Source organism: Rhinocladiella mackenziei, assembly GCF_000835555.1.
Source record: "Rhinocladiella mackenziei CBS 650.93 unplaced genomic scaffold supercont1.8, whole genome shotgun sequence".
NCBI lineage: Eukaryota > Fungi > Ascomycota > Eurotiomycetes > Chaetothyriales > Herpotrichiellaceae > Rhinocladiella > Rhinocladiella mackenziei.
The window spans coordinates 109,157-134,852 of NW_013550597.1; the positions used below are offsets into that span (position 1 = coordinate 109,157).

The 25,696-nt window shown below is 50.2% G+C and overlaps 10 protein-coding genes across 10 annotated transcripts; 4 read left to right on the plus strand and 6 right to left on the minus strand.

Moving 5' to 3' along the window:
- Positions 1–199: 199 nt before the first annotated feature.
- Z518_09635 (uncharacterized protein) lies at positions 200–730 on the plus strand (the record flags this gene model as incomplete). The annotated part of the gene is made up of 1 exon (XM_013412252.1): positions 200–730. The coding sequence occupies one exon, from the start codon at positions 200–202 to the stop codon at positions 728–730; it is 531 nt and encodes a 176-aa protein (XP_013267706.1).
- Positions 731–1,996: 1,266 nt separating this feature from the next.
- Z518_09636 (uncharacterized protein) lies at positions 1,997–2,710 on the minus strand (the record flags this gene model as incomplete). The annotated part of the gene is made up of 2 exons (XM_013412253.1): positions 1,997–2,563; positions 2,630–2,710. 2 exons carry the CDS (start codon positions 2,708–2,710, stop codon positions 1,997–1,999), a joined length of 648 nt encoding a protein of 215 aa, XP_013267707.1.
- A 786-nt stretch (positions 2,711–3,496) lies between these two features.
- Positions 3,497–4,015, minus strand: Z518_09637 (uncharacterized protein; the record flags this gene model as incomplete). The annotated part of the gene is made up of 1 exon (XM_013412254.1): positions 3,497–4,015. The coding sequence occupies one exon, from the start codon at positions 4,013–4,015 to the stop codon at positions 3,497–3,499; it is 519 nt and encodes a 172-aa protein (XP_013267708.1).
- Positions 4,016–4,528: 513 nt separating this feature from the next.
- On the minus strand, positions 4,529–5,463 carry Z518_09638 (uncharacterized protein; the record flags this gene model as incomplete). Its single annotated transcript, XM_013412255.1, has 2 exons — positions 4,529–5,343; positions 5,421–5,463. 2 exons carry the CDS (start codon positions 5,461–5,463, stop codon positions 4,529–4,531), a joined length of 858 nt encoding a protein of 285 aa, XP_013267709.1.
- A 3,032-nt stretch (positions 5,464–8,495) lies between these two features.
- On the minus strand, positions 8,496–10,655 carry Z518_09639 (uncharacterized protein; the record flags this gene model as incomplete). Its single annotated transcript, XM_013412256.1, has 1 exon — positions 8,496–10,655. One exon carries the CDS (start codon positions 10,653–10,655, stop codon positions 8,496–8,498), a length of 2,160 nt encoding a protein of 719 aa, XP_013267710.1.
- Positions 10,656–12,372: 1,717 nt separating this feature from the next.
- Z518_09640 (uncharacterized protein) lies at positions 12,373–14,283 on the plus strand (the record flags this gene model as incomplete). The annotated part of the gene is made up of 1 exon (XM_013412257.1): positions 12,373–14,283. One exon carries the CDS (start codon positions 12,373–12,375, stop codon positions 14,281–14,283), a length of 1,911 nt encoding a protein of 636 aa, XP_013267711.1.
- Positions 14,284–15,170: 887 nt separating this feature from the next.
- Positions 15,171–16,727, plus strand: Z518_09641 (uncharacterized protein; the record flags this gene model as incomplete). Its single annotated transcript, XM_013412258.1, has 4 exons — positions 15,171–15,470; positions 15,545–15,843; positions 15,899–16,610; positions 16,668–16,727. The coding sequence occupies 4 exons, from the start codon at positions 15,171–15,173 to the stop codon at positions 16,725–16,727; spliced, it is 1,371 nt and encodes a 456-aa protein (XP_013267712.1).
- A 684-nt stretch (positions 16,728–17,411) lies between these two features.
- On the minus strand, positions 17,412–20,101 carry Z518_09642 (uncharacterized protein; the record flags this gene model as incomplete). The annotated part of the gene is made up of 4 exons (XM_013412259.1): positions 17,412–18,511; positions 18,562–18,706; positions 18,758–19,021; positions 19,073–20,101. 4 exons carry the CDS (start codon positions 20,099–20,101, stop codon positions 17,412–17,414), a joined length of 2,538 nt encoding a protein of 845 aa, XP_013267713.1.
- Positions 20,102–20,969: 868 nt separating this feature from the next.
- On the plus strand, positions 20,970–22,994 carry Z518_09643 (uncharacterized protein; the record flags this gene model as incomplete). Its single annotated transcript, XM_013412260.1, has 5 exons — positions 20,970–21,212; positions 21,296–21,610; positions 21,657–22,082; positions 22,144–22,606; positions 22,675–22,994. 5 exons carry the CDS (start codon positions 20,970–20,972, stop codon positions 22,992–22,994), a joined length of 1,767 nt encoding a protein of 588 aa, XP_013267714.1.
- A 1,301-nt stretch (positions 22,995–24,295) lies between these two features.
- Positions 24,296–24,873, minus strand: Z518_09644 (uncharacterized protein; the record flags this gene model as incomplete). The annotated part of the gene is made up of 2 exons (XM_013412261.1): positions 24,296–24,638; positions 24,761–24,873. 2 exons carry the CDS (start codon positions 24,871–24,873, stop codon positions 24,296–24,298), a joined length of 456 nt encoding a protein of 151 aa, XP_013267715.1.
- Positions 24,874–25,696: the final 823 nt, after the last annotated feature.

Here is a 25,696-nt window from a genome sequence, read left to right on the forward strand (position 1 = left end):
GCGTAATTGGAAGCCATTCTACCCTTCTGAGGCGCCTCAAGAAGATCTGAGGTCGAACCAAGACGCTCAACAGGCTCTACTACTCGCTGAAATCAGAAATCAGCTAAATCCTGAGGAGCGCCATCGTTACGATGTTCAAATAGCTCGTGGAGAGCGACAAATTCGCGAATTCCACAGGCAAGTCTTTAGGAATCTTTCAATGATCGGTCAACAACACCTTGAATTGCAGCAAATACCCATCGGCCAACCTGACCCTGTTGTAAGACGACGAATCGTTCAAAAGGCCTCTCACGGACCTCGTGAAGCACGGGGCTTAACAGCGAACGAGATTCTAGAACGTCAAGAGCGCCAGGAAAAGCGTCAAAGACGTCAAGATGAACGCGCTGACGAGCGACGACAACAAGCTCAATTGACGTCTACTCCCCGAGCCAGCATAACAGTGACAGAGACAGCAAGACCGACAACACCTCCGCCTCAGATTACTCCTCTCTCACGACGTTTACCAATTCGCACTCCAGACAGACCACGACCACGTCGATCTCCTACCCCTGAGGCCTCTCCGACAGTCAACGACGAGATCTTCGATCTACCAGCGTCTACGGCACCTCCAGCACTAGGAGGAGGTAGAGGAAAGAGAAGGCGCAACCACACGGCGAGATACAAAGAGGCAAAGGAGCAAGGACTCATACAAGATTCACAAGAGGCTCACAGAGCATCAGGAAGGCTCTGAAGGTGGTCAACAGCGAGGTCAGGAGGCAAGAGGGGGAAGGGGGACTTTAGACAGACTAAATAGGCGACAGAGAGCTCCTGATACACAACAACACCAAAATCGAGTGTGAAAAGGCTTCTAAAGTCGAGTGCAAATAGCTCTGTCGAAAGGCCTTAATGACACTGTTTAAAAAGAACACCAAAAAGGGCCAACTATGCGAGGGAGGCAAAGTGGATGGAAAGGTACCTGAAAACCCCCCATTTTCCTAGGGATTTGAGGTACCTCGCCATCCTCCGGGCAACTCTCGCACAACTAGGCTCAATTGGTGTTTAGCAGGTCGCTGTGGTACGAAGGTCGCTGCCAAGGGTCGCTGCCCCGATACATTCCCAAGAAATCCTCCCAAAGCGGCGGCACAGACCGCCCAATTCAGCGGGAAATTTCCCTGCACCCTGCGTTGAACTGTAGGTTTCTTGTCAAGACCCAATCAAAGCTCCACTGCCCTCAATGCCACGTGAGAGACATTTGGAGAAGATGATAGGGTAACGTTTGTAGGCTGAGCCGAACTGCAAGAGGGTTTGTAGAGATGTCGAACTTCAGACGCTAGTGGCATGACCGCTGTTCCGACATCCCCGAGCAAAAGCTTTGCCCTCCTTGGTTGCCAGATATTGCCGACCTCGGCTTAAGATGCAATAAGACATGATTCGAGGTACGGTACTATCCTCTGTCTTGTACTTTCGCAGGCTTGCTTCCGCTTTTGATCGGTATCAAAGCTCAATCAAACTGGACAGGCCATCACTTTTCTAGAGTCATTTGTTCACAATCTTCCCAGTGTCGGAGATTTCAATCTCCACAACGTCTCCCTCTTTCAAACCACGGAGGATCCATAAATACTGTGTTAAACGGTTGAACAGTAACCAGGGCTCTTCTATTGGGAAAGGGGTTATGTCAAACGAGGTGCAGCTTGAGATGTATTGAATGCTCCATTTTTTTCATTCTACATGCTACGTTCCTGAGGGTCCCTTTATAGATGTGTGAATATCATGTCGTTGTGCAGGGCAACCATCAGGAATGCCGTTGTCTATGAAAACCTTTGTTCGACAGGCTACCACTCCTAGGCACGATATAGGGGTAGGAATAGGAGAAAAAAAGGGGTTTCACTAGAGGTGTATGTACGGAGAAATCAAGTGAGTCGACTTCCGTGTGTGGCTGTTCCACGATCCTGACACCGATATCCTCCCTGTGTGATAGGCACTCAGGTATTAAACGCCTCACACTGCGAGGAAACATTCAACGTCCGAAGATAGGTTTGATTTTGTGTGCCAGCCTTTTTCGGAACCCCGTCATTGCAACTTCTTCACCAGGCCTAAGCTTGGAGTCTTTCTGCTTGGGCCGATCCTTGCCAGGCCTATTCAAGATAGCGCGACCAAGATCGAAGAATATTTTATCAATGACCGATGGATCGTCATGGCTTGCAAAACACTCTGCAATGATCTCGCAACTCCCCGTACGCCTAAAGACTTCCACTTCCTCTACCGTCACCACACGCTGACCTTTCACCGACGTCCTGTTCCCGACTAAGGCAATTGGAATGGGATCAAGACCGGCTTCCGTTCTCACATGTTTAACTTTTCTCACGTGGTCCTTTGCAGCATCGAAAGAGCCGGCTCGGTTAATGGAGAACATAACAATTGCAGCATGCGCCCCTTTAACCGTATGTTCAAATAGGGTGTGGTATCCATGTTGAAGTGCCTCCAGAATGGAGAACATATACCATTTTTTATCTATCTTAACCAGCTTGCGGTAGCCCTCGCCCCAGTGGGGATCATATTCCGTTGGATAATAACCGCAGATAAACTATCGCCATGAAGTCAACACAATTCAATCGCCATCGTGGGCATAAAGGGGGAGGTTGTGACTAACTTGAGAAATAAAGCCTGTCACCTCTGTTTCGTGTTCTGCCCAGACTGGGATCTCAAATTGTGCATCTACGTGGACGGGCATGATGCCCCATGTATGAATGATAAGAGCACTGGACTGGGATTTTGGTACTCGGCAAAAATAGTCGCAAATAAATTGACAATCAACTCCGGCCCATCATTTGGCCATTACCGCAAGTTGCCATTCGTATGATAGCCGTAAAGGTGATGAACGGTTTGGCAGGTGAGTGCCTGTCTGTTTTCTCTTTACATAATCTATCCGCGTAGCACCCCGCTACAATATTATCAGGATTTTTACAGAAGCCATAGCGCTTTGGTTATAACCCGATGGGGATGCCTCGTCTGTGATTCCTGGATTAAGTGGACAGATTACTGTAGAGACAACTTTCTTGCCTCATATCAACCATGGCACTTAATTTTGTGGTTCGTCCAATCTCTCCGTTGACATTCCACCGAGCAGTATTTAGCATTCTGGCATTGCCCACACGTCAAAAGACCCGTTCCACGTCTGGATTCAGGTTTTCCACAAACTCTGCATCCACCACCGTTGCAAGGTAAGTTTTTGGCTTTGTTCGACATGTTGAAATCAAAAAACTTCTCTAAAAATGAAGCTGGGAAACACGGAGGTAATGCTGCCCGAGTAAAATATTTAGACATCGACTCCCATTGTGGCACACCAGTGAAGAATTTTTTCGGCAGTTGACCATTTCCACAGGAGCACAGGAGTGGCTGGCCGTTCTCCGAAGATAAGGGAATACGCGATTCCGTCAGGTATTCACAATCCAGACGATGCTCCCATGTCCGGCATCGTTCGACCATCGCTAACAGAATCTGTCTTCACAGTTTCAACTCAACATCGTCCACCTTTACACTGCACAATTTCATAGCCGAAAGTGCTCCTAAGAATGAACGGAGTCTGGTTGAGGCTAGGGCCAATGGGATTGTTGAGGCCGAATAGTCGGGCTTCTTCAGCCTGCAAGCCCGAGAAGTGCATAAGGAGCGAAAATAGGGAGTCATTGAATCTAACTCGAACGTCTTTTTTCTGATCTGCGAGCATCGAGTTGTCTCTCAACTCGCGCTCTGTCTTGCTGAACATCCCAGAGGAATGCGTAATGAGCCATTGGAAGTCGGATTGTCTTGATGTGTTGATAACGGGCAAGCATTCCAAATTTGTATGAAGCGTGTTCCACACCACCGGCGTTCCGGGTCCTAGGTATATAGGATAGATGAATGACGGAAAGGCTTTCCAGTCCGCTGGACCCGCCAGTGGTGCTTCCGCTTCTATGCACGAAGACTTTCTGGCCATCCTAGTTTTGCTCCTCGATTCAAGAATCGGAGAAGGGAATTCAAGAGCGATCCGTGAGGCCATCGTGCCCGCCGTCGCGATGAAGGTGCATGGAGATATTTGCAGAGTTTCGATCCTACCTCCATTTTTCGCCACCGCCTTAACATCTTCCGAAAGAATTTCAACACGGCTTGTGAGAGATGCGATCTTCGTGGCACTGTGATCGACATTTGCAGTTATCGTAGTCCGGGAAACTTGGCCCTGTGGCCTAGGGCCTCCCGAACCACGGTTCGGTAATTCGCAAAGGGAAAAAGGCTCGGGCTGATTTGGTTGATCTTTCGTCATGAAGACACTTCTTCGTTTCCTACTGTTGTCTCGTAAATATTCATTTCAGGACCAAGGGCATTGAAGAACGTCTTTGAGCTTTGTGGAGTGCTCTGGATTCCGGAAGCTATTGATGCCGTTTGAGGTTCGATCAATAGTATCCACGTGGGTACGCGGAACGAGACGAAGAGAGAAGAGCTGCCACTCCACTTCAGCAGATGTTTTGCCACCGCCCGGATTTCGACGCTGGGGATGACTGAATGACGCAATGAATCATGGTGTGCCAATCTCCGTCGGCTCAAGATTTGTTGTTGCTCTGAGTTGTTTCCGAGGCACCTTTAATGTGATGCAAATGACCGGGGAAATGCGCTTCCAGCTCTCCAATCCATTCTCTGCAGTAGTGTAGTGTTGGTTAAGTGGGCGCGAGAATGCGTCCACTGAGTGCACTTGAAATATGTGGAGGTACAGATACAGCTCCTGGATGTAATTCATCCCCATTAGGAGACTAGACTCGGTCTCGATGAGCCTAAGGAGATGATCCATGACTTGGGTCCAGTTAATGGCAATCTTGCTGCGTACAAAGCGAAGAAACAGAGCGTAACTTCCGCGGTGATAGCGCAGGAGCGAAGCTTTTGACATGGAGTGCAGGTTGATATCTGAGAGCAGCCGCTGCACGTCCTCGTGCTGAAATATACCGAGATACACGTCATGAAGGATACGACCACACCCAACCTCGTCGACGTGAAGGTGTTGAGTTACCTTCGCGGGTGATTGTGATGCACATTCGGGAATTATGCGCTTCCACGTCAGTCTGACATGCATCTGTCCCCGTCTGGTATTGTTATCGGTTGCAATAATGCTCGGGTCCGTTATGAGATCGTCCATTGTGGAGGAAGTCGAAGCATTGGTCCAGTACTCTACTGGGAAAAGGCCCAAGAGTGTTGACATGGTAGGGGGGTGGGCGTTGAGAAGGTTGTCAATGTACGCCGTATGGGTTTCTTCTCGCTTCACCAGTGATTCGGTGTACAGGCTGGCTGAACTACTGCCGTCCAGAAAAGGCGCGGTGGCCACAAGGAGGTTCAAGGCGCCTAGTGGTCAATGAGGTTCGATGTGTCGATTACGGAGAATGTGAGTGGTGCTCCAGCAGAGTCTGAGTAATCTTCACCATCCAGGAATAGCGGCTCCGGGTGATAGAGATCGCGGTCCATACCTGCGGTCCTGCCGCTTCGAGTGATGTTCCATTGCTGCAGTGTATATGAAAAGGCGATGGCGTCCCCTGCGAAAAAAAACCAGATTGTGAGATTGGGGGAAGAGTGTTGTCTAAACGACCTTGCCCAAGATCGAAACTGAAGCCGGGCCGCCTCAACAACCCTGAAACAAGAAGAATCTTGCGTCATTGCCGTCGAATGAAATGGTGATTGGTCGGTTAGCGGGGTGTAGGGGGTCGCAAGATGGAAACCGAGTAATGGGTTGGTGCCGTAATGAAGAGTGGACGTGTCAGTCACATCTAACTTCCGACCTCCTGGGCCTCAGCGGATAGTAATATCGTCAGGGGATACGATTTACGAACTGGAGCGCTGGTCGGCATAGATCGTGAACAAGATGTTACGAACGTCACTACACCCCAAGAGCAGAGTGTTAGCGGGCTGCTTGTACGGAAGACCTCGATTCAAGTGGACGACAGATGTGTTCCCGATTGGATAGAAAATGTCACAATATCAACAACGACGGGAGTGGCCATGATGCGGCGTCTTGCGCCGCAAATAGGACATTCGGGCAGCCTTTACCGAGGTGAGAAAAAGCGGACGAACACAGAAAACTGGCGAAGCTGGTTGCTGATAAACTTGAAACTGACATGTGAAAGTGTCCTGTTGGCTAATCACGTGAGGTAATTTGCTTGGCTTTGTTATGCGAGGGAGGTGGCTTGGCATTATAGTAGCTTTGCACCATAGGCTGTGCATCGGGTTAGGCTAACCCGACCCTAAAACCCTGGACCCTCATCGAGTTTCAGGTAGGGTTAGACCCGTTGCGCAGCCTACTTCATTCTATTGTTGTAGGGGCGGGAAGAGAATATATCAGCTAACTAAAACTATCTGCAAGGGGTGGCCGCTTTACCTATATATGCTCCGTAAGCCAGAGTCCCCAGCAGAAATTCACACAAAATAGCGCTATCAAACTGTTGACCTGTATCCAGTGTCCCGTTAGAGGGTCCGGTGAGCAAATATGGTCCCGGGACCCCTGGTCTGTGAATTTTATGAGGCGGTTGCCTACGAGGCTACAACACCAGCCACGGCATAGGCAACAATGCTGATAGACACGGTTCGGATAGCCATATAGATGGGCTCTATTCTCTAATCGGATCCGGTCGGAGCACCCTTTCAATTCCAGAGCACTCAACAACCATCAATGTACACCCACTTATTGTTTAGCACGAATAAAAGTTGATCACGCCCCCTTGCCGTGCTGATTTCAACACTGGAAGACTGTTCACTGTCACAACGTGCTATTAGGTGGCAGAAAGCTCGGCATCACGACCGGTGGGTCGCATTGGATTAGGCTCATAGAACAAGTCAACCTAACAAACAGCGCGGAGGACACACACAAACGCCCAGGAACATCGAACGGCTAGTGGACTTTCGGAGAGGTAGGCTATTTCTCGCGTCTACTTCCGTCAGCCAGAAATTGCCCTATTTCATCCCTAAACCTCTCTGCTATGCAAGGTACTCTCTTTGGTCCACCTCCTCATACACTTGTCCCACTTCAAGAACAGTGTAACTCCTGTCAGCCCAAAGCCAACTGTGAGTGCCATGAAGGTCTCGAAGACCGGCGTGTAGCCGTGCGCAACCACCCAGTCGTTAATGTAGTAGGTCATTCCGAAGCCGAACAAATTTTTTGACTACTGTCGAAAGGTTCATGATAGCCCCGGCGCTTGGTTTGTAACAGTCGATCGCGAACTGTGTCCGTGATCAGCACAAGCATAAGAGGAAGCCAGAATTGGCCAACACTCACGTTGAGAGGAATTGATTGCAGGACAGTATTTATTAGTCCGATCAAAGAATATCCAACAATAATTTGAGGTTTCCAATCCCATTGTCGGTCGAATCCAACTCCGACGACCTGGAAGGGTTAAGCAAAAGCATCCACAGCCGCTCGGGGGAGATACTCGCCGTGCAACCGACGACAGTCAGTAGCGGGAATGGAACCATGGCCAGCAGTCTCATCTCAGGTTCCCGCACCCTGTTATTCCTGATGGTCGCTCTCATAGCAACCCAATCAGAAAGGGGGCTGTCAGGGGCAGGCTCGCCAGCGGGCTGTAATGATAGACTGTGGAGTGTAGAGAAGGAATGTGTTGTTGTTGTTCTATCTAAGAGAGAGCAAGACGAAAAGAAGGGCGCAAGTTGTCAAGGCAACGCGTCACGTGACTGGCCGACAACTTCCACGCTTGGAAGTCGAATAGGGGTATCCTGCGTAACGCATGCTATATACATGTTCTTGGCATGGGGTCTTGGCGCCCCATGACAGGGGCCACCAATCGTAAAACCAATCACGGCTCCAACGAGAAGCTGTTGAACAAAGGGCTATTGTGTACAGGCTCCACAGCTGAAACACTGGTGAGAGGTTTCCATAGACGACGACGTTACTGATGGTTGCTCTGAGTAACGACGTAGTATTCGCACGTCTATAAAAGAAGCCGACAAGTAGATAGAGAACGGAGAGCATTCAAGACATCTCGAGTTGCACCCAGTTCGACACAACTTCCCTACTCCAAAATCAATGATCGCGTCGACTTATTCGGTACCTGAAAGTCGTGTTCGTGGTGCTCTACGCCTTTTCTGAGGCGCTTGCGGACCATCCCTCTCAACATAAGTCTAGATTAGGTTGATTCTTGCGAAAGTTATAGCTACTCCTAGCGGAATGTACCCTACTATGTGGGCGTGAAGCTCCTATTCATGGGGGCCCGCATACGCCAGACGTCAGTGTCGTTGAACTGCAACAGGAACTCTGGGACTCAGACTGTTGCTTGGAAGATTTCTCTTCTTTCTATTACATATCCGTTTTCACCGTGGAGACTTTGACATCGCCTGAACCGTATGGCCTGTACAACAAACCCTCATCGACTCTCCATCAACAAAAGCGACACTCAAGTCTATATGTCTGAAGTCTTTCCTCGCAGGTACATATGCATGGCGTGACAAGTCAGTAAAACGGTCGGACCAAGTCCTTACCTAGTTGCTCAGGTTCACTGATTTTGTGATCTGATATGGAACAAGCGAGCGCAAGTGACCTGCGGAAGTTCCATGTCCAGCTTACCAGTCTCTGTATTCCACCTTGCAGATGCTTCGAACGTGCGTGGATACAACAGATCAACTTGCACCATTGCCTCCCCCCTCAGTGGTGCAAGTGGCAGCTGGAACTTTTGCGGCCCTCCCCGGCGCCAGACACTCAAATAGACCTCGCCAGCTTGTGTGGTCATTCCCAAAGCTAGCCAATCATCGTGCCAGTGCGGGAAACCAAGAGGCCAGAAAGGCAGTGCAGTCTTCAAATCTGAGCGAATGCGCTTGTAGACTGCCATTCCCTCGGCAATCAGAGAGCAATTCTTGTCGTTCAGCTGGTCAAGTCTGCCACTCAGGTGAACCCGACCTAGTAGTGAGTTCACAACCGTCAATGCATTGATTTCTGCATCCCACTTGCTCTGAGGATATGCCCAGGTGGCGCTTTGTTCGGGAGTGACTGCAGTCGGGACCGCCGCCGCAATAGCTGCGTAGAGGACGGGATCTTCTTGATCACTGGTAGATTGTAAAGAATGCACCGAAAGCATCGCATAATCCATGCGCTGCGCACCACTCGAGCAACTTTCGATGACTAGATCTGGATGCCGGTCGTATAAGCTATTCACCCAGCTTAAATAAGCACGATTGTGATCAAGCTGCCCGACACCCCGACTGCAAGCCAAGTCCGTGCCGGCGACAACTTCGATGTTATAATCGAACTTGAAGTAACCCACGCCATACTCATCTACAAGCTTGTCGACAATCTGGGTCATCCGTGATCGTACTGCTTCGTGGCGATAATCCAGCTGATGGCGACCTCGTTCAACAATCCTTTGACCACAATCTTGAAAGAAGGCGTCTTCCGGAAGCTGACGTACAGCGGCGCTTCGCACGCCAATCACTTCTGGTTCAAGCCATACACCTGGGATGAGACCATAAGAGCGGATGGTTGCCAGAAGATTTTTGAAACCAGAAGGGAACCTTCTCTTGGAAGGCTCCCACTCGCCGACGTCGTCCCACCATCCATTATCGTCAGCATACCAGCCAGCGTCGATCACAAAATATTCAGCACCACATCGTGCAACCGCTGGCAGAAGAGCTTTGATCTTATCTTCATCGGGATCGCCCATGAGGCAGTTCATATAATCATTGAATATGAGACTCATCGCCTCATTGTCATTGTGTTTTCTTCGCATGCATCGTCGATATCGAGTCAAGGCACCTAAGGCCTGGTCGGTGTTATCATAAACGTGGCACAAAGCGACCGGAACACCGGTGAAAGAATCACCGGGTGCGAGGCTCTGCTTCCAGTCATGATCGACTGCCGTAGGACCCCCTGCTGCCAGGTAGATGTCATTTTGAAGGTCCCCAATTTCCCATCTCCACGAACCGTTGCTTTCAACCTGCCACAGCCAAGTATCTTTCTGGTCCTTTCGCTGCAAAAGTCCCATGGGGAGATAAGTCCCAGTTGAAAACGAGCCACGGTTTGACAGGGAAAAATTGGCCATTGATCCGCCGTGCATCCCGCCCGGCATGAGAGAAATGCGGTTATCGTCGATTCCAATGTTGGGAAGCGTATCCTCGCGCCATTGGGCCTCCCGGAACCACGAGTTCGTGGCCGTGGAGAGGGTATATTCCTGCCACCATCCCGGATTACCAGACGTCAAGCCGCCCACGCACAGAGAGGAGATTTGGCTCACGACAATGTCCTGAGACGACTCGTTCAGTATCTCGGCCACGGCTCTCAAGACCGGTATCCCCAAAAATACCGTAAAGTAGGTCGTCACCTTGATCCTTGTCACTTCATCAAAGGCGACGACTTTCAGACATTGGGACTCATGACTTCTCGATTCTTCGTGAGAGTGATATCTCATTCGTTTCGATAGATAGCTTCCTATAAGTGACTTCGACGTCTTGTCACCAGTGTTTCCTTCGCCAACAAGCCGGACTGCATTGAGAGGTAGCGCCGAGGATTTTAAGGATGTGAGGGTGCAGCGTTTAGTATCGACTCCATTAGTCAACGAATTGGTGGGCTGTAGATCGGCCAAGTAGATACTCCCCTCGCTGTCAACGTCCAAGGACACGGTCAATGAATCGGTTGCCCAGACGATGTGGTGTGACCCGAACATTTCTGATGTGAGAGAAAGCAAGGTACAATAGGACAAGACTATGAAAGCTGAACGAACAAGACCATCAAAGTACACGGCTATATTTGACACTTCTCCGATTCAGCAGGGTGGGCAATTTTTCCGCGGGGGTGGGATTGCTGGCCGGTTGAACCATTTTGCCTGCAGATTTTTTACCGAGATGCCCGTCGTTGAAAGAAATCTCCCCGCAAATGCCCCACGCTCCGTTCGCTTCGAACCGGCCACGGCTTTTTCATTACTATTGCACATGTCGGAATTTCGTATTGTCGACCGTCGGTGCTGACAACAGCCCAACCCAGGCGGACCAAAATAGGATGCAAGAGGTCTAGCTTTTCTCGTGATGGAGAAGGCTAAAAGGCTCTTTGTAAGCTGGGACGGAAGAAACCGCTATCACCCAATTCTGATCGTGTTGCGTATCTTTCCGGAATCGATTATGGAGTGTGTTCGCCTTCACATCCCATCCCACTTCCTAGTTACTGCCATCCTGATTGACTTCTTTAGCTGAATGAGACGCAGAGTCCCTGTCCCGTTCCATCAGATTCGGTATCAGCTGGGCGCTCTTTCTAGAGAAAAGGCCTGTTTCCTCTTCTGTGTCACTGGCGAAAGAAGACTTAGACGCTGACTGAAGCTATTGCTGAGATTAAAACACTGATCTATGCCAATAGTCGGCTTCGGCTTCAAGGTTTCGCAAGATATTCAATTCTCCCATCGGCTTGGTGCGTCAAGATGCATTCAAATTCACACGACATCAGCTTCGACCTGCTTGCTGGATGACCTTGAGGATCTTCCCGTCTTCTCGTTTTGAAGGATTGTATTACCACTGAGATGTACCCGTAGATCCAGCTGCCGAATTTTCAGTGTTAGATTTCTCACTCTGAAGAGGCATAGCATTAGTAAAACAATACTCGTAGTCCGTCGATACAGGCAGTTTGATTTGAACCACTTTGAAGCTAATTATAGCTATTTACGCATTGGTCCATTTGTCCCGCGAGATTCTATGGTGGAATACTTCTAACCTTCTAGCTACAAAACTTCTCCGGATGCGCTGTTCGACTAGAGGCTAACAAGGTGGAGGGACTCCCCTGAACTACATGGTCTTTGTCTGTATTAAAGTCTTCTTTACGAAACCACGCGTCTAGGAGTTCTCGAGATGATTGTTCGTCCCGGGGCACGACGTGAGCAAGAAATATTGGTCCACTCTCGACTCCGGTGGGATAATATCCGCTTGCATCTTGGTCGTAACTGTCTGCAATTTAGCTGTGCCATTAGACCTCCCAGAAGGTCGAGGACATGGCCTCTGGACATCCCAACACCTCTCAACCTGTGCCATGCAGAAAAAAACCGGCGTTTGTAGGCGGAGCCTGACCCTGAGACCGAAACGATCACATCGCCACGAGTGGAGGACCGAACGTTCCGCAACGCAGCGAAGGAGTGAAGCAGTAAAGTCAGCCGGCAAGGCCCGCCCCCACCGGCCCCGCCAGCGGAGAAACTCGTCCATCTGCCATCTTGGAGACAGGATACGGGATCCGAGAAAGAAGCAGTGCAGAATGATCCGAATATCAGCACTCGTACGAAGCATGATTGATATATATCGGGCATGGTGTAGCACATTCCCACCCTAGTTAGTACGACTCACGGCCTAATTGCACGCTCCCCCGACAGCCCAGTTCGTCTTCCCGACGGCAGTTTACACATCAAGATGGCATTCCAGGTTGTCCCCATTCGAAATGTCAACATCACGTCCACCTTTTGGTCCCTGATGCAGCAAAAATCCATAGCGACTACCCTTCCGGCGATCGTTCAAGCACAGAAGTCCTTGGGCCATTGGCAGTGCTTAACTTGGAAAGAGGGTCATTCAGTAAAACCACACCCGTTTTGGGACAGTGACATCTATAAGATTGTGGAGGCGATTTGCTATGCTCTTATGAAGCACCCCAATGAGCCGCTGTTGAAGACTGTCGAAGAGGCTATTGATATGATTAGGGCCGCGCAGTACCCTGATGGCTACATCAACTCCTACTACACGGTCCGTGGAGCGCAACAAAGGTGGAGCAACCTACGAGATATGCACGAGCTGTATTGTGTTGGTCATCTTCTCGAAGCTACGGTTGCATACGAAGAACTCACTGGGTCCGGGAGGCTGCTCGACGTTGCTCGAAAAGCAATCGCGCACGTCGATTCTATGTTTGGTGGCGAACCGTCAAAGAAGAAGGGGTATCCTGGCCATCAAGAAATAGAAATTGGTCTGTTACGGTTCCATGAGCTGACCGGAGACGCTCTGCCACTCAAATTGGCAAAGTACTTTATCACCGAGCGTGGCCGCCGAGACGAGGATGGGGAAATCTACTTCGACAAAGAAGCGAAGGCACGCGGAGCCGACCCATACGATGACATGGGCACCGAACACAAGCCTTGGTATCATGGCTGCCGAGACTACGGCTATCACCAAGCCGACTGTCCGCTTGAGGAGGCAGCAGAGGTCAAAGGACATTCGGTGCGTGCCATGTACTTTTACACTGCTGCGACGGACCTGGTCAGACTACTACCAGAGTCAAAGGATCTCACGATGGCCTTGGATCGCCTCTGGAGGGATCTGGTGGATCGGAAGATCTACGTCACCGGCGGGATTGGATCTGTGACGCGTAACGAAGGCTTCGGTCCAGGTTACAGGCTTGATGACCTTGAAAGTCAAGGCTGCTATGCTGAAACCTGTGCGTCATTTGCCTTGATAAATTGGTGTCAGCGTTTGCTTCGACTCAATCTCAAGAGCGAATACGCCGACATTATGGAAAAGTGCTTATATAACAGCTTTCTCGGGGCAGTGAGTACGAGTGGTGATGCTTTCTACTATCAAAACGTGATGAGAACGATTGGCGGGGAGCCCAAGTTGAGAAATAAATGGTTTGGTGTTTCATGTTGCCCTCCCAATGTTGGAAAGCTACTCAACTCGATGGACTCCCTGATCTATTCCATCACTCCGGATCGGAACCTCGTCGCAATTCACCTTTATATCGGCAGTGAGATCGCCGTTCCTGGAACCAGCGTGGTAGTGAGCCAGGAGACAAACATGCCATGGACAGGAGAAGTGACGATTGACGTTCGCGGTACGACAGCTCTCGCACTTCGAATTCCTGGATGGTCAAACGAGGCCGGCTTTACCTGCTCTGCTCAAGGCAAATTGCAAGATGGCTACCTGTACATATCGGAGGTTTCTAATACCAAGGTCCATCTCAACTTTACCATGTCGCCGCAAAGAGTATATGCACACCCTAAAACGGGCAAAGATGACATATCCATCATACGTGGCCCTCTGGTGTACTGTCTTGAAGACGTTGACAACGACGGTATAGACATCGACCATGTCGCTCTCCTTGACATGCAGCTAAAAGATGGTCCTCCGAGACACATTGGGTTGTTGGATAATGTCGCCACTGTTCTTGCGAGAGGTAGACAATTGGTCAGCCCAGCGTGGGAAAAACTCTATGGATCAAAGCCATGGGAATATGGAGCGGAGGTAGAAATTGTGGCCATTCCCTATTTCCTAAGAGCGAATCGGGGAGGCAACGGAGCCATGAGGGTATGGACAAAAAGGATGTCGACCAGTTCCTAAAAGTTTCTCTTCTATTGAACGAGTCAAAAATACCTATCGGCGATGCAGCGGTTATCACTGTATCATGCCCTTATTTTTCACTCAATTTCTCCCCGGGGAACCACCCTTCTCAAAATGAGTATTCTTGATCCTGGGCGAAAGCTCTAAATTCTTCGACATCCCAGTCTCGGACTCTGGAGGACCGGAGTCATCGGGGAGGGGAGGGAGATGTTATTACCTAACAGCCGGTCGGGTGGTACTTTCCAGCATCATTAATAGCGATGTGAAATATGTGATGAACCCTGTTGGCGACCCCTTTCACGGTCATGCCCCCGCAATCTGGAGAAGCACTAAGCGAAAACCGCCACAGGCCCGATCGCTCCCCCACCACACGGAATACGGTGCTCCATCCTACGATCGGGTAGCTGGTATTTCGTTCAGGTACCACGGTGCCAAGGCGCTTTGGCACCTGAGCTAAATACCTGTTACCCTATGATCTCCATGGTCACGACTCATTCAGGAAAGGAGCTTAGAGTCGACTTTTTTTTCGCTGTCTTCAGGTCCCAAAGCCGCCGCCAGACAGATGAGAAGAAGATTGGATCGTCATCCCGACGCTGTTCTCCTCCTTCCCCCCCCTCTGCTCCACGTTGCTTTCCCCATAACAGCACTCTTAGCTTGATAATGGCTAATTTCATGGCTTGAATAAACCACACTTTTGGCCTGAAGTCGTAGGCCGATTTCAGCTTGGCTTCAAGGGCGATGTGAAGGGGCACGGAAATTGGTTGTGGGCTTCTCAGGTTTATAAAGCAAAGCAGAGCTCGATGGAGGAGGCCATCTCAATCTCACAATCGCAAAAGACTTCTCCTTTCACTTCATACCCTGTTCCTCTCTACCCTATGCTGCTCAACATGAAGTGCCGCCACTTGTTTGTCCTATTCAGTGCGTTGTCTCAGGGATATGCTCGCTTTACTGGGTCCCCGGTCAAGCGAAGTCTGGGGACTGCCACAGTATCCCTCGCCATGCCCTCGGGTACTCCAGAGCACTTGGGCTCGGGGGTACTATACGGGGTTCCCATCAACGATGGTCAAGTGTCTACACAAATTCCAGACCATTTCTTCACGGAGATGGGCTACAACTTCGGCCGTGCGGGCGGTTCAGCCTGGCCAGAGCCCAACAGGGGTTGGTCTGTGAGTCCCAGCGAATATACGGTAAGTGCATTGTGACGAACATCTGCTTTATTTGCTTGAGATCACAGAGCCTTCTAATCAGACTCTCTCTTCAGTTCCGTTTTCAATCTGCCCTGTCAAATTACAGGACAGCGAGGAAGTTCGGGGCTAGCTTTTTTCTCTTGAGTAGCGACCTTTGGGCAAATGTCGTCGATAGTACACCGTTTCCTGGAGACAACGGAGACTGGACATATTACGACGATTTCCTCACGCAATTGATCTCTGACATCCAGGCAAATGACATGACCGAGGGTTTAATAATCGACATCTGGAACGAGCCTGATATAGCTGGATTTTGGGCCAGAGACCAATCACAGTACCGGGAAATGTGGGGTCGTACTTATCACCGTCTGAAGTGAGTCTTCTTCTGTTTCAAATAGGTCCTGCTGACGCCCAAACTCTCTGTTCAGGGCAGACCTTCCTGGGGTGTCTCTAGCCGGCCCTTCGGCAAGTTCCGGCCCGTCGAGTGAGAACGCCGTTTTTACCGGTTGGGCAGAATTTGTGGGCGCAAATCAAAGTGTCCCAGATGTTTACACCTGGCATGCACTCAACCCGGCGACGAGTCCTACTCAGGAGGCAGACTATTTTGCAACCCAGCGCAGCAACCTTGGGCTACCTTCAAGGCCAATCAACATAAACGAGTACCTTGCTTATGGCGAGGTAGGACCCAGTCCGTTAGTCTATTATCTGGCTCAATTTGAACGCCTTGGAATTCGAGGTCTTCGCGCCAATTGGGCCAAGGGCGGTGAAGATGCTTTTGCTCTCCACAACTATCTGGCAAATCTCCTAGGTCCTCAGGGTGCGACTTCGGGGTACTATCCCAATGGCGAGTGGCAAGTGTATAAGTATTATGCCGCCATGGGTGGCGAGCGGGTGGCCACTACACCTTCATCCGACGGAGTTTTGGAGGTCTACGCCACGACGGGCAGCCCTATCAAAGTTCTTACTTCTGCCCGCCAGAGTACCGGCACTTACAGTATCACCATGACAGGGTTCAGCGCCGTAGGAATCACCGGACAGGTCACGAAGCGGTCCCTTGGTTTTACTTGGAATGACGTGTTCGGGGAGGTCGGGGATCCAGTCGACTTCGGGACTGAAGTGCATACAATTGTGGACGATGCGGTATGCACCGGTCTAGCTGTTCTCCCGTGTGCCAGCAGATACTGACCTCTTGGCCAGGTGACATTTGATGTAATCCCAAGAACTACCACAGAAGCGTATGCTTTTGAGTTCTCCTGAACCTCAAGTCGTAGACGAGAACATCAGCGCCGCGATGAGAAGCATGAGGGAATATGAACCCGTCCGAAGGGGAATCTATTTCTTTTCCTTTTCCTTGGGCCACAGAGTCAAATTGAAAATGGCAATTGAGAGATAGCCCACCGAATCACATCAACAGGAGTACGACCACTTCGTGCTAATTGTACCTTGAGTGTGTTTCATAATCACCTGAAAGATCAAGGAAGAAATGCATCGTGACTAGGGAGTTTGACCTTCACCAGTTCGTAAAGCGCTTTATGCCGTGAGTTGTGCCGATGCCGAAAGAGAAATCCATGTGCTCCTGAGCGATCTCACAACTGTTTGCAGTGGCCCCACATGCTCAGAGAGGGAGACTGAGCTTTCCCTCAACCTGGCAGATCGATCACTGTTTTCAGGATGGTACTTGTTCAAGAATTCGAGTGTCCAACCCATCTCCTAGACCAGTTAGCTATTGGCTATCCGACTGGTAGGTTCAGCGAAATGCCTCTAGTCGTGACAGACGTTTTCAATGACGGCCAATACTTCTGGAATTGATGCAACATGACAAACCTTTGCTCGAGCATTTTCTCAGCCGCGGCCTTTCGGAGAGGATCCTAGCCCTTCAGCCACAAATACGGTTGGACACTAGAGGCCACAGGTGACAGTCCACTGCGGACTGGAGGCATTTTATTCCCGAATATTTGCGGCTACTATACTGAGTTGAGACGCATAAGTCTCCGCGATTGGCCAAGTATGCGCACATCTGGTCCTCAACAGGCGTGCTCCTTCGTGCAGCACTAACACCGGTCCATTTAACGAACAGAGCTCCCCGACATTTTCGAGATACGTCTTAATGAGCGAGCTTGAGCGGATGAAATTTTGAACGAGCTCATCATCACATGGCCGGTCTAGGTTCATGAATATGGGGAATGCTGGGGTGGCGAATCCCGAGAGCGATTCGGACCCTTCAGCTGCGGCCGTCTCGGTCTCGTTGGGACCACGTTCGATGGCTTCGGATTCAATCTCGTCCTCGTGGGAAGCGTAAGGCTGTGAAGCATTCTGCCACAAAACGACAGACTTGTTCCGTGATGATCTGGATCGGGCCTCTTTCTCGGATTTCAGCAGGTCTTCATATGTGTAGGAGCCGTATGCCCAGAGCACGATGGTTGCCAGATACACTGCGAAGGGCTGAATAAATGAGTCTACAGGGAACCTTCGTACGTTCCAAAACGTGGCCGCGGCATGAACGACAGCGAGTCGAGCTTTGTAGCGGTCTCTCTTGACCCAAGTCCATGTCACCCTTTCGCAGTGCAGCTTCGAAGGGTATACAGCGAGGCGGTCATGCGGCAGAAGCCCTCGGTCAAACTCCTTCCCTGCCATATTGGATATCAGTGCTTCCAGCTCCTTGATAGGGCAGAGAATAACTAATCGAGCTAGATGTAAATTCGGAAACACCGGGCCCTCAAGACCCCATGCCTTTGCCGACTCCGAAAGAGCGTCCCAGTGGAGAACATCAAGTGCGTCACAGGCACTGTTTCGCCACCTTGCAAACTCTGGAATGCACGCCGGGTATTGAAGACTATGAACGTCATTTGGCAGAGACTGATTTGATTTGTTCGGTTCACCGGGCGTCCATGACGAAAGCGGGTTAGAATAATAATTGGCCACGTCCCACGTCCGACGGATCAGCGCATGGATAACGACGGTTGTTGTGAAGCCCGGGATCTTAGCGATCAATCTTCGGTCGGTGTAAAGCTTTTGTATGATGGCATTGAATTGCACTGGTTCTAAATGCCCCATTAGTATTGACTTGACATGGACATGATTCCCCACTAACCCGCTTCCCTGCTGAACAAAGACTCCCAGACATGATATTGCTCAGCCTCCCAGAGGGCGTCCGAGCTCGGTAGCAGGAGGTTAATGCACATTGATGGAAGCTGTGGCTGATGACCAGACGTGTACGCAAGCACGCAGTCCAGCATCTGTCAATTGCCGTTAGCATGAGAGACCCACTCGCGAATGAGAGGACGAACCCAGATAAAATATCCTGTTCTTCGCCTCGTTTCAGCGGCGCGCCACTTACTCCAAGAATGTTCTTTTTCTGACAGGTCAAACGTTCCGCGACTATGGGTGACCTCGTCGAAGAGACCGAGGCGAAAGCAAGCTCCATAAAGCTTGTTCGCCGCTTTGTAGCCCAGGCCAATCAACCTTTCCTGCCGAGCATTGCATAGGCCCAGTATGCTGAGAGCTTGTGCTTGTACATATGCCAAGTTCTCGTCTGCATTTTCGAGATCAAACTGTGCCATGAATTAAATCTTTTACCATGTCAATGCACATGGAAGACTTACCTCCCTCGTAAGCAGTTGATGTAGGAGCCGAATGAGAGCATCGCTGCTGGCATTGGAATACCTGTTTTCTGAATAATATGCTCCAATCGCGGCCGTGGCGAGACATAAGCACCATCCCCACAAGGGAGCACTGAGGAGAGAGGGGTCCAGGAATGGGAAAACTTTGTGAAACCTTTCGAAGTAGAGCCCTATCAAAGACGCCATGTCTTCAATTAAAGGTATTCCAACCAAATTTGAATCGAAACCTGCATGTAAACGAGCTTCTAACATTGGCGAAGCTTTTGCGACTAGCTCCTGGTAGACTTCCGTGGTAATAAAAGTTCCAAGAGCAGGACTCAGGGGCGTGAGCGGGCCATGATCCTTATGTCCACCCTCCAAGCTGGAATCGGGGGATGTCGTCTCCACTGTAGACAATCTTCCAGGAGAGGACTGAGACGCGTGAGAAATGGACCGAGGAAGATGCCCTGTCTTGTTGATCCTCGAGTCTCGTGCGCCGGCTCCGTCCACGTAATATTGTCTTCGTGAGCTTTGGGGGAATCGATCGGGTCGACGAAGAAGTTGCTCTTGGTCTGTCCCTGAAACAGATGCTTGCTGATGATGAGATGGAGACTCATTGTTAGAACCTTCTTCATCTGAAAGATTTCTCTGATCTTGCTGGCATAAGCTCCCGCTTTGGTCTTGATGAGCGAAAAGCGAATCTGCCATAGTCACATCTGACATGTCAAAGTCAGGGTATGCCGCGCTGTCAAACGGCAGCCAATTTGTCATGTAGCTAGACAATTCTAGGAAATTTTCTGCATTGTGCATTCTTCCCCCGTCCTTGCCATGCTCAAGGAACATATCGTTCCGAGACAGCTGGGCTGAACCTTCCGCATGTATTGGTCTGTCTGGCGAGAGAGGATTATTTTCAAAACCGTCGACGCTCTGAGAGCCATCAACATGGGCCGGGTAAGGGGCTATGCGTTTCGAATTATGGGGATCTTCTGGTGATGCGGCGGAAGCCACTGTCCGGTAAGCTTCCCTGGACATGTTTGAAGCTGGAACAGGTGAATTTGGCATCACCGTACTGTCCAACAACGGCTCATTGCACCCAGTGGACGCGTTGTTGTTCGACTTGTTCTTTCTCCGTACGTATTGGCATGAAATATTCTTCCTTGAACAGTTGTGGCAGGGAGAGCCTCCAGAGCATTTAACTCGGGATTTGCGGCATTCGTTACAAGCTCGAAGACACCTCGGAGGTCGGTCCTCAAGATGAACCTCTTGTGGCAGAGATGAATGCCCGGCTTCATGTCGTTGCAAAGAGTCCCTGAAAAGTGAGTTACAGTCAGTCAATGGCTCTCTGGATCTTAAGAAGCTTCTTGCGTCCAAATAGATATGAAGCAGCAGCCGGGATCCCTGACTTTCTGCTAAATGCTTTCTGGCATTGGCCGCAAATATGAAGTTTTCGACGTGAATGCGTCTGCAGATGGCGGTGGAGGTGTTCTTGACGAGAGAATTGTTTCTGACAAGGACGACAATGGTAGCTTGTGATGTCCATGGCCGACAAGTCTTCTGCTCTGAAGACTCTCATGAGGCAAACTGAGATTGCTGGACAATGAGATGAGCCGGAGAGCGCCGAGACCTACTCGGAGCACGTGGCTCCACCACTTCCCCAATTTCCTTGAATTTCCGCGGGGGCGGGCCCTGCATCAGCTGACCCGTGCGGACAATCCACTATGCCCCCACCGGTATTTGCAGGCCACTTTGCTGTGATTCAGTGACCCATGTTGCCATGGTAGAATGCTATTTAATACTCTTCCCCATGGGGGCTTGCCGTGAACTCAACTTCATCCCCCACTCGCCCAGTGGAAAGCTACTCAATCCAATATTGAAAGAGTCTCACAATAAGCCTCGCGTCATGCCTAGAAAGGAGACATCCATTACGGGTGAGGACGAGATTGTCGTTCCCATTGGAGTCGAGCTCCAGGGCATTGATATCAATGCCCCCGAAACAAGGGAACTCATCCGCCGGGCAAAGGAGAGTGATGCTGCAGATCGACTGCTCTCAGTGAAGGAGGCCTTGAAGAAGTACAAGAGGGCCGTCTTTTGGTCCATGTTCATGTCCATAGCATTGGTCATGGAAGGATTTGATGGTGTCATGGTATGTGCTGCGCCGCGAGGACGCTTGCGTGCGACGATCTCCCCGAGATATCTATGGAGCCCTCACTGACCTGCCGAACCCAGATGAATTCATTTTATGGCCAGTCCCAGTTTCGAGCGCGTTTTGGCACCCTTGATCCCAAATCGGGCCAAAAGCTCATCCCGGCTCCATGGCAGTCAGGTCTCTCCAATTCGTCAGCGGTCGGCCAGCTCGCTGGTCTAATTATCAATGCATATGCCCAAGACCGATATGGTTCCCGAAACACCACGATGTTCTTCATGGTTTGGATGGCTATTGCGATATTTATTCCTGTTTTTACGCCATCCCTTTCCGTTCTGGCATTTGGACAAGCGATGTGCGGCATTCCGTGGGGTGTTTTCCAGGCATGTACTGAAACCGTATTCTTGATCAGAGATGCCTCTAACCTTGATCAAATTCTTCTAGACGCTCAGCACCACCTATGCCAGTGAACTCGTCCCCACAGTTCTGCGGCCGTACGTGACTGCTTGGGTGTGTATGTGCTGGGGTTTCGGCCTCACCATTTCTTCAGGTGTTCTCCGTGCGGTGACAGGCGTATCCGGAAACCTTGGCTGGCGACTCCCCATCACGTTTCAATGGATCTGGCCACTGCCACTCTTCCTTGGCGCCTACTTCGCTCCTGAATCTCCCTGGAATGCGGTTCGAAGAGATAAGATGGACCTGGCAAGAAGGAGCTTGATGCGGCTTCGAGGGGACTCGGCAACCAAGGAGCAAGAAGTCGAGGCCACTCTCGCATACATCAAGTACACGACCGAATTGGAAAGAGCCGAGACTCAGAATGCGGCCTTCATTGATTGTTTCCGCGGAACGAACTTGCGTCGAACTGAAATTGTGAGTACTAAACCCGTCTACTGTCTCGGAAATGAGTCTGAACTCGCGGTGCTCGGCTTAGAACTGCGTCGTCTGGTGCGCACAGATTCTCTGCGGAAATGCTATCCAAGGTTATGCCGTCCTGTTCCTCGAGTCTGCCGGCTTTTCTGAGGTACAGGCATTTGACCTCAACATTTCCCTGAATGCTTGCTTCATTGCTGGCGGCATCATTTGCTGGCTGCTCTTCCCCCACTTTGGTCGTGCGACTATCTACATGAGCGGCATGACATACATGTTCTTCTCCCTGATTGTTATCGGCGCCCTTGGGTTTGTACCCGGCACCCCGGCACAGCTGGCCATTGGTATCATTATGGTCATCTGTCAGTTGGTGAACTTGATCTCCATTGGACCTGTCGCGTACCCTATCGTGGCAGAGACCCCATCGGGAAAATTGCGATACAAAACTATCACCATTGGCCGATTTGCGTACGTCTGTACTGGTATCCTGAACAATGTCATTACGCCACGCATGCTTTCTCCGACTGGTGAGTAGTCCCTTACCTGCAGAGATGCACATTTCGATCCCTACGCCCATGCTAATTTTCATCGCCAGAATGGAACTGGGGAGCCAAAGCGGCTTTGTTCTACGCTGGAACTAACCTGCTATGCAACATCTGGTGTTGGTTCCGTCTTCCAGAAACAAAGGATCGTACCTTTGGCGAGATTGACTTATTGTTCGATCACAAGGTGCCAGCAAGAAAATTCAGAACCACCTGGGTTGACCGTAAGCTTATCCTAGCACGTTTCCAAATTATATACATGGACCTAACTCGGAGACCAACAGAATTTACCACTCGCAACGACGATCTATCCAACGGAGAGACCGGGAGGGAGCAAGTTGTCGTCAATGTGAAGAACGAGGACGATGTGTAAATAATTCATCAGGCTGAGGGGCCTCAATATGGCCAGATCACAGTTGAGGAAAGAGAGCAATATCGAAAGTCCAGAACAAGGACCCGTGTTTACCAATACAAATTGTCCAAATCATTGGCCCATCCGGGAGTGTGTTGGAATTACAATGGAAGTCTGTCATTTGTTCATTATATAGTAGCTATACAGATTTCGAAAATGTTGAGATCGGCTATGAGCGCCAAACATTGGTAGTAGTAGATTTTCCTGTTCTGCGTCGCTCTCTATCGAGATTCGATATTTGGGACTACTCCCTACCGTCTGAATAGCGAAATGTGATCAGTCGAGCACGAATCAGATTACTGTATTTGCGGAGCTACAGGGGTTTGTAAACAGGGTTTTCAGTGAGTGTTTCTCTTTGTTGTAGGGAAGGCATAGTATATGATTATTTATCCAGCTCAGTAACCGGCATGAGCTCCGTTTGCCTCAATAAATGCCTGGCAACGAGAAGGCATCTGACATAGTCAGCGTAAATATTGTTGTTTTAACTGAGGTAATACCAAGGCGCTACTTGGCATGCACTAGCGACTAGCGCCCGGAAGGAATTTCAGGCATTTGACTGTATGAGTGATCCAGTTTTCGCTGACATCTTTCGTCTGGAGTTTCATTGATCAGCTTCTCGTTAATCGTGGACAATCGCCGTGGATACGCAGTACGCTTTCTAGCCCAAATAACGGCAATAAAGTCACTTGGTCATAGTCTCATCCTTCTCTTATAATGGAGACATGCTGGTCCACTCGATTTTGATAGTTGATATCTCTTGCTTTCGCTGCGTCTTGGGAGACTGTCTTGATCTTGCATATGAAGCATGTGAGTAAACTTGAACACGAGGATACATGCAGACATCTCTCCAACCGTTTTCCGTATCTATTGTCACCGGATACTCGTAGGGTTTCAGGAGCGATACCTTCCTCGACCCACCTCACGATTACATCACTCAGTCGCTTTTGGTATCGGTCCGTCCTCCAGGCCGTGACCGGCACCAGGGACAAGGAACAAGCGAAAATAATCATGCGCCTTTGGGTCCTCATCTAGTACTCGGTCATAGTAGTCTACAGATCCATTCACAGGAATGACCGCGCCTCCCGAAGGCCATGCCAGGTCAGCATCTTTCCCCACCGCATTGCGAAATTCCGATAGATCGGGGTCGGCCGTACCGATGATTGACTCGAAACCATTGACGGAACGGTGAAAAATAGTGTCCCATTGGTCGTGGTGATGGCGGACGTGTCGAAAGTTGCATCCTTCACGACGAAGTATTTGATCTAGTTGTCTGCGATCGGAAACGGCGCAGCTTTGCAACCTCCCACTTCTGCACAAATGGTGGACGCAAGCCCGATTCCGGAAGATCCAAGTTCAGCATCTTTGCCAATACCATACCACTGGAATTTGCCAGTAGAGCTTCCGGGGCCGGACAACGCTGCCTCTACGATATCTGCCGCAGCATTGCTGAAGACAGCGGAAGCGCCATTGCAGTCAAAAGATTTCCCGACAAGTGTATGAGGATCGAAATCGCAGAGATATGGCAATGAGATTATCCCGTAAACAACGCCATCCTTGTCATCACAGGCTGCAATGGCGGCATCCGTCATTGCGTCCATTTCACAACTTTGAGGATACACACCTAGTTGATGCATCACAAACGCCTGCCAAAAGTCGGCCACAACGAATTTCGCGCGAAATTTATGGCAGGGCAGATCGCGACAATTCCGTCAAAATCCGTCGGGTACCTTTGTGCAAGCATAACGCCTTGCCGGCCACCAGTTGAATCGCCATAGAAATATGAGCGTTGTGGGAGGTATCCATAGTAGGACTGGGTAATGGCCTTGCCAATGTTGGCCATGTCGTGTAGCGCAATCGAGGTAAAATCATTCAGGAGTACCCAATTGATATTCCCAGGACTGGACAGAGCCCACTCACTGGGGTCCAATGCAGACTGCATGCCACCCTTGTGCCCACCGTCGGTTGTTGCGACCGAAAACCCCTCTGATAGGCCCGGCGTTATGTAAAAAGAAAGCCAACTCTTCCCCTCCTGTGCTAAAACCTCCTCCGCCTGTCGCTTGAAACCTGCCTTTCCAGCCCTCCGATGGAAGATACAGCGTAACCTTGATTTTGTCATCCCATCCCGGGTGTGTGTAGACCACCGTAACATTGCAGAAATTGAGATTTTTGTGGACAGGCTCTGTCTCGCCAACAAAAGGATTTGCCGGAGGCGTGTAATTCTAGATGTGCTCAGCAGTAAGATCGAGAATCTCGAGATCACGGAGCCTGGGGTGTGAAATTCTCGTTGTGCTGCACAGAGAAGTCACACTCGTCGACTCCAAGATCGACACGTCCTGTATCTGCTGTCCAACGACAGCCCACCGTGGAGAAGCAACGGCAGCGGTGAAACCAAGCCAGAGCCAGCTCAAACCCATATTAGTATGATTCGAATGAGATGAAAGTCGTGTTCTGTTGCGAGTCGCAAAGAGAGGAAGAGCCGCTACTCCAACCTTCGTCGTTGTTCCGCAGGGTGATGTTGACCCGGCAAATCGAAAGTTATTGAATAGCGAGGCGGCAGGGGCGAAAGTCACAATTCTGAACGTCCTACTTACATACAATCTATATCATAAGGTCGCAAACTTCCGCCAGCCAAATGCGCTGCTCCTGTTGGTAATGATGTCGAC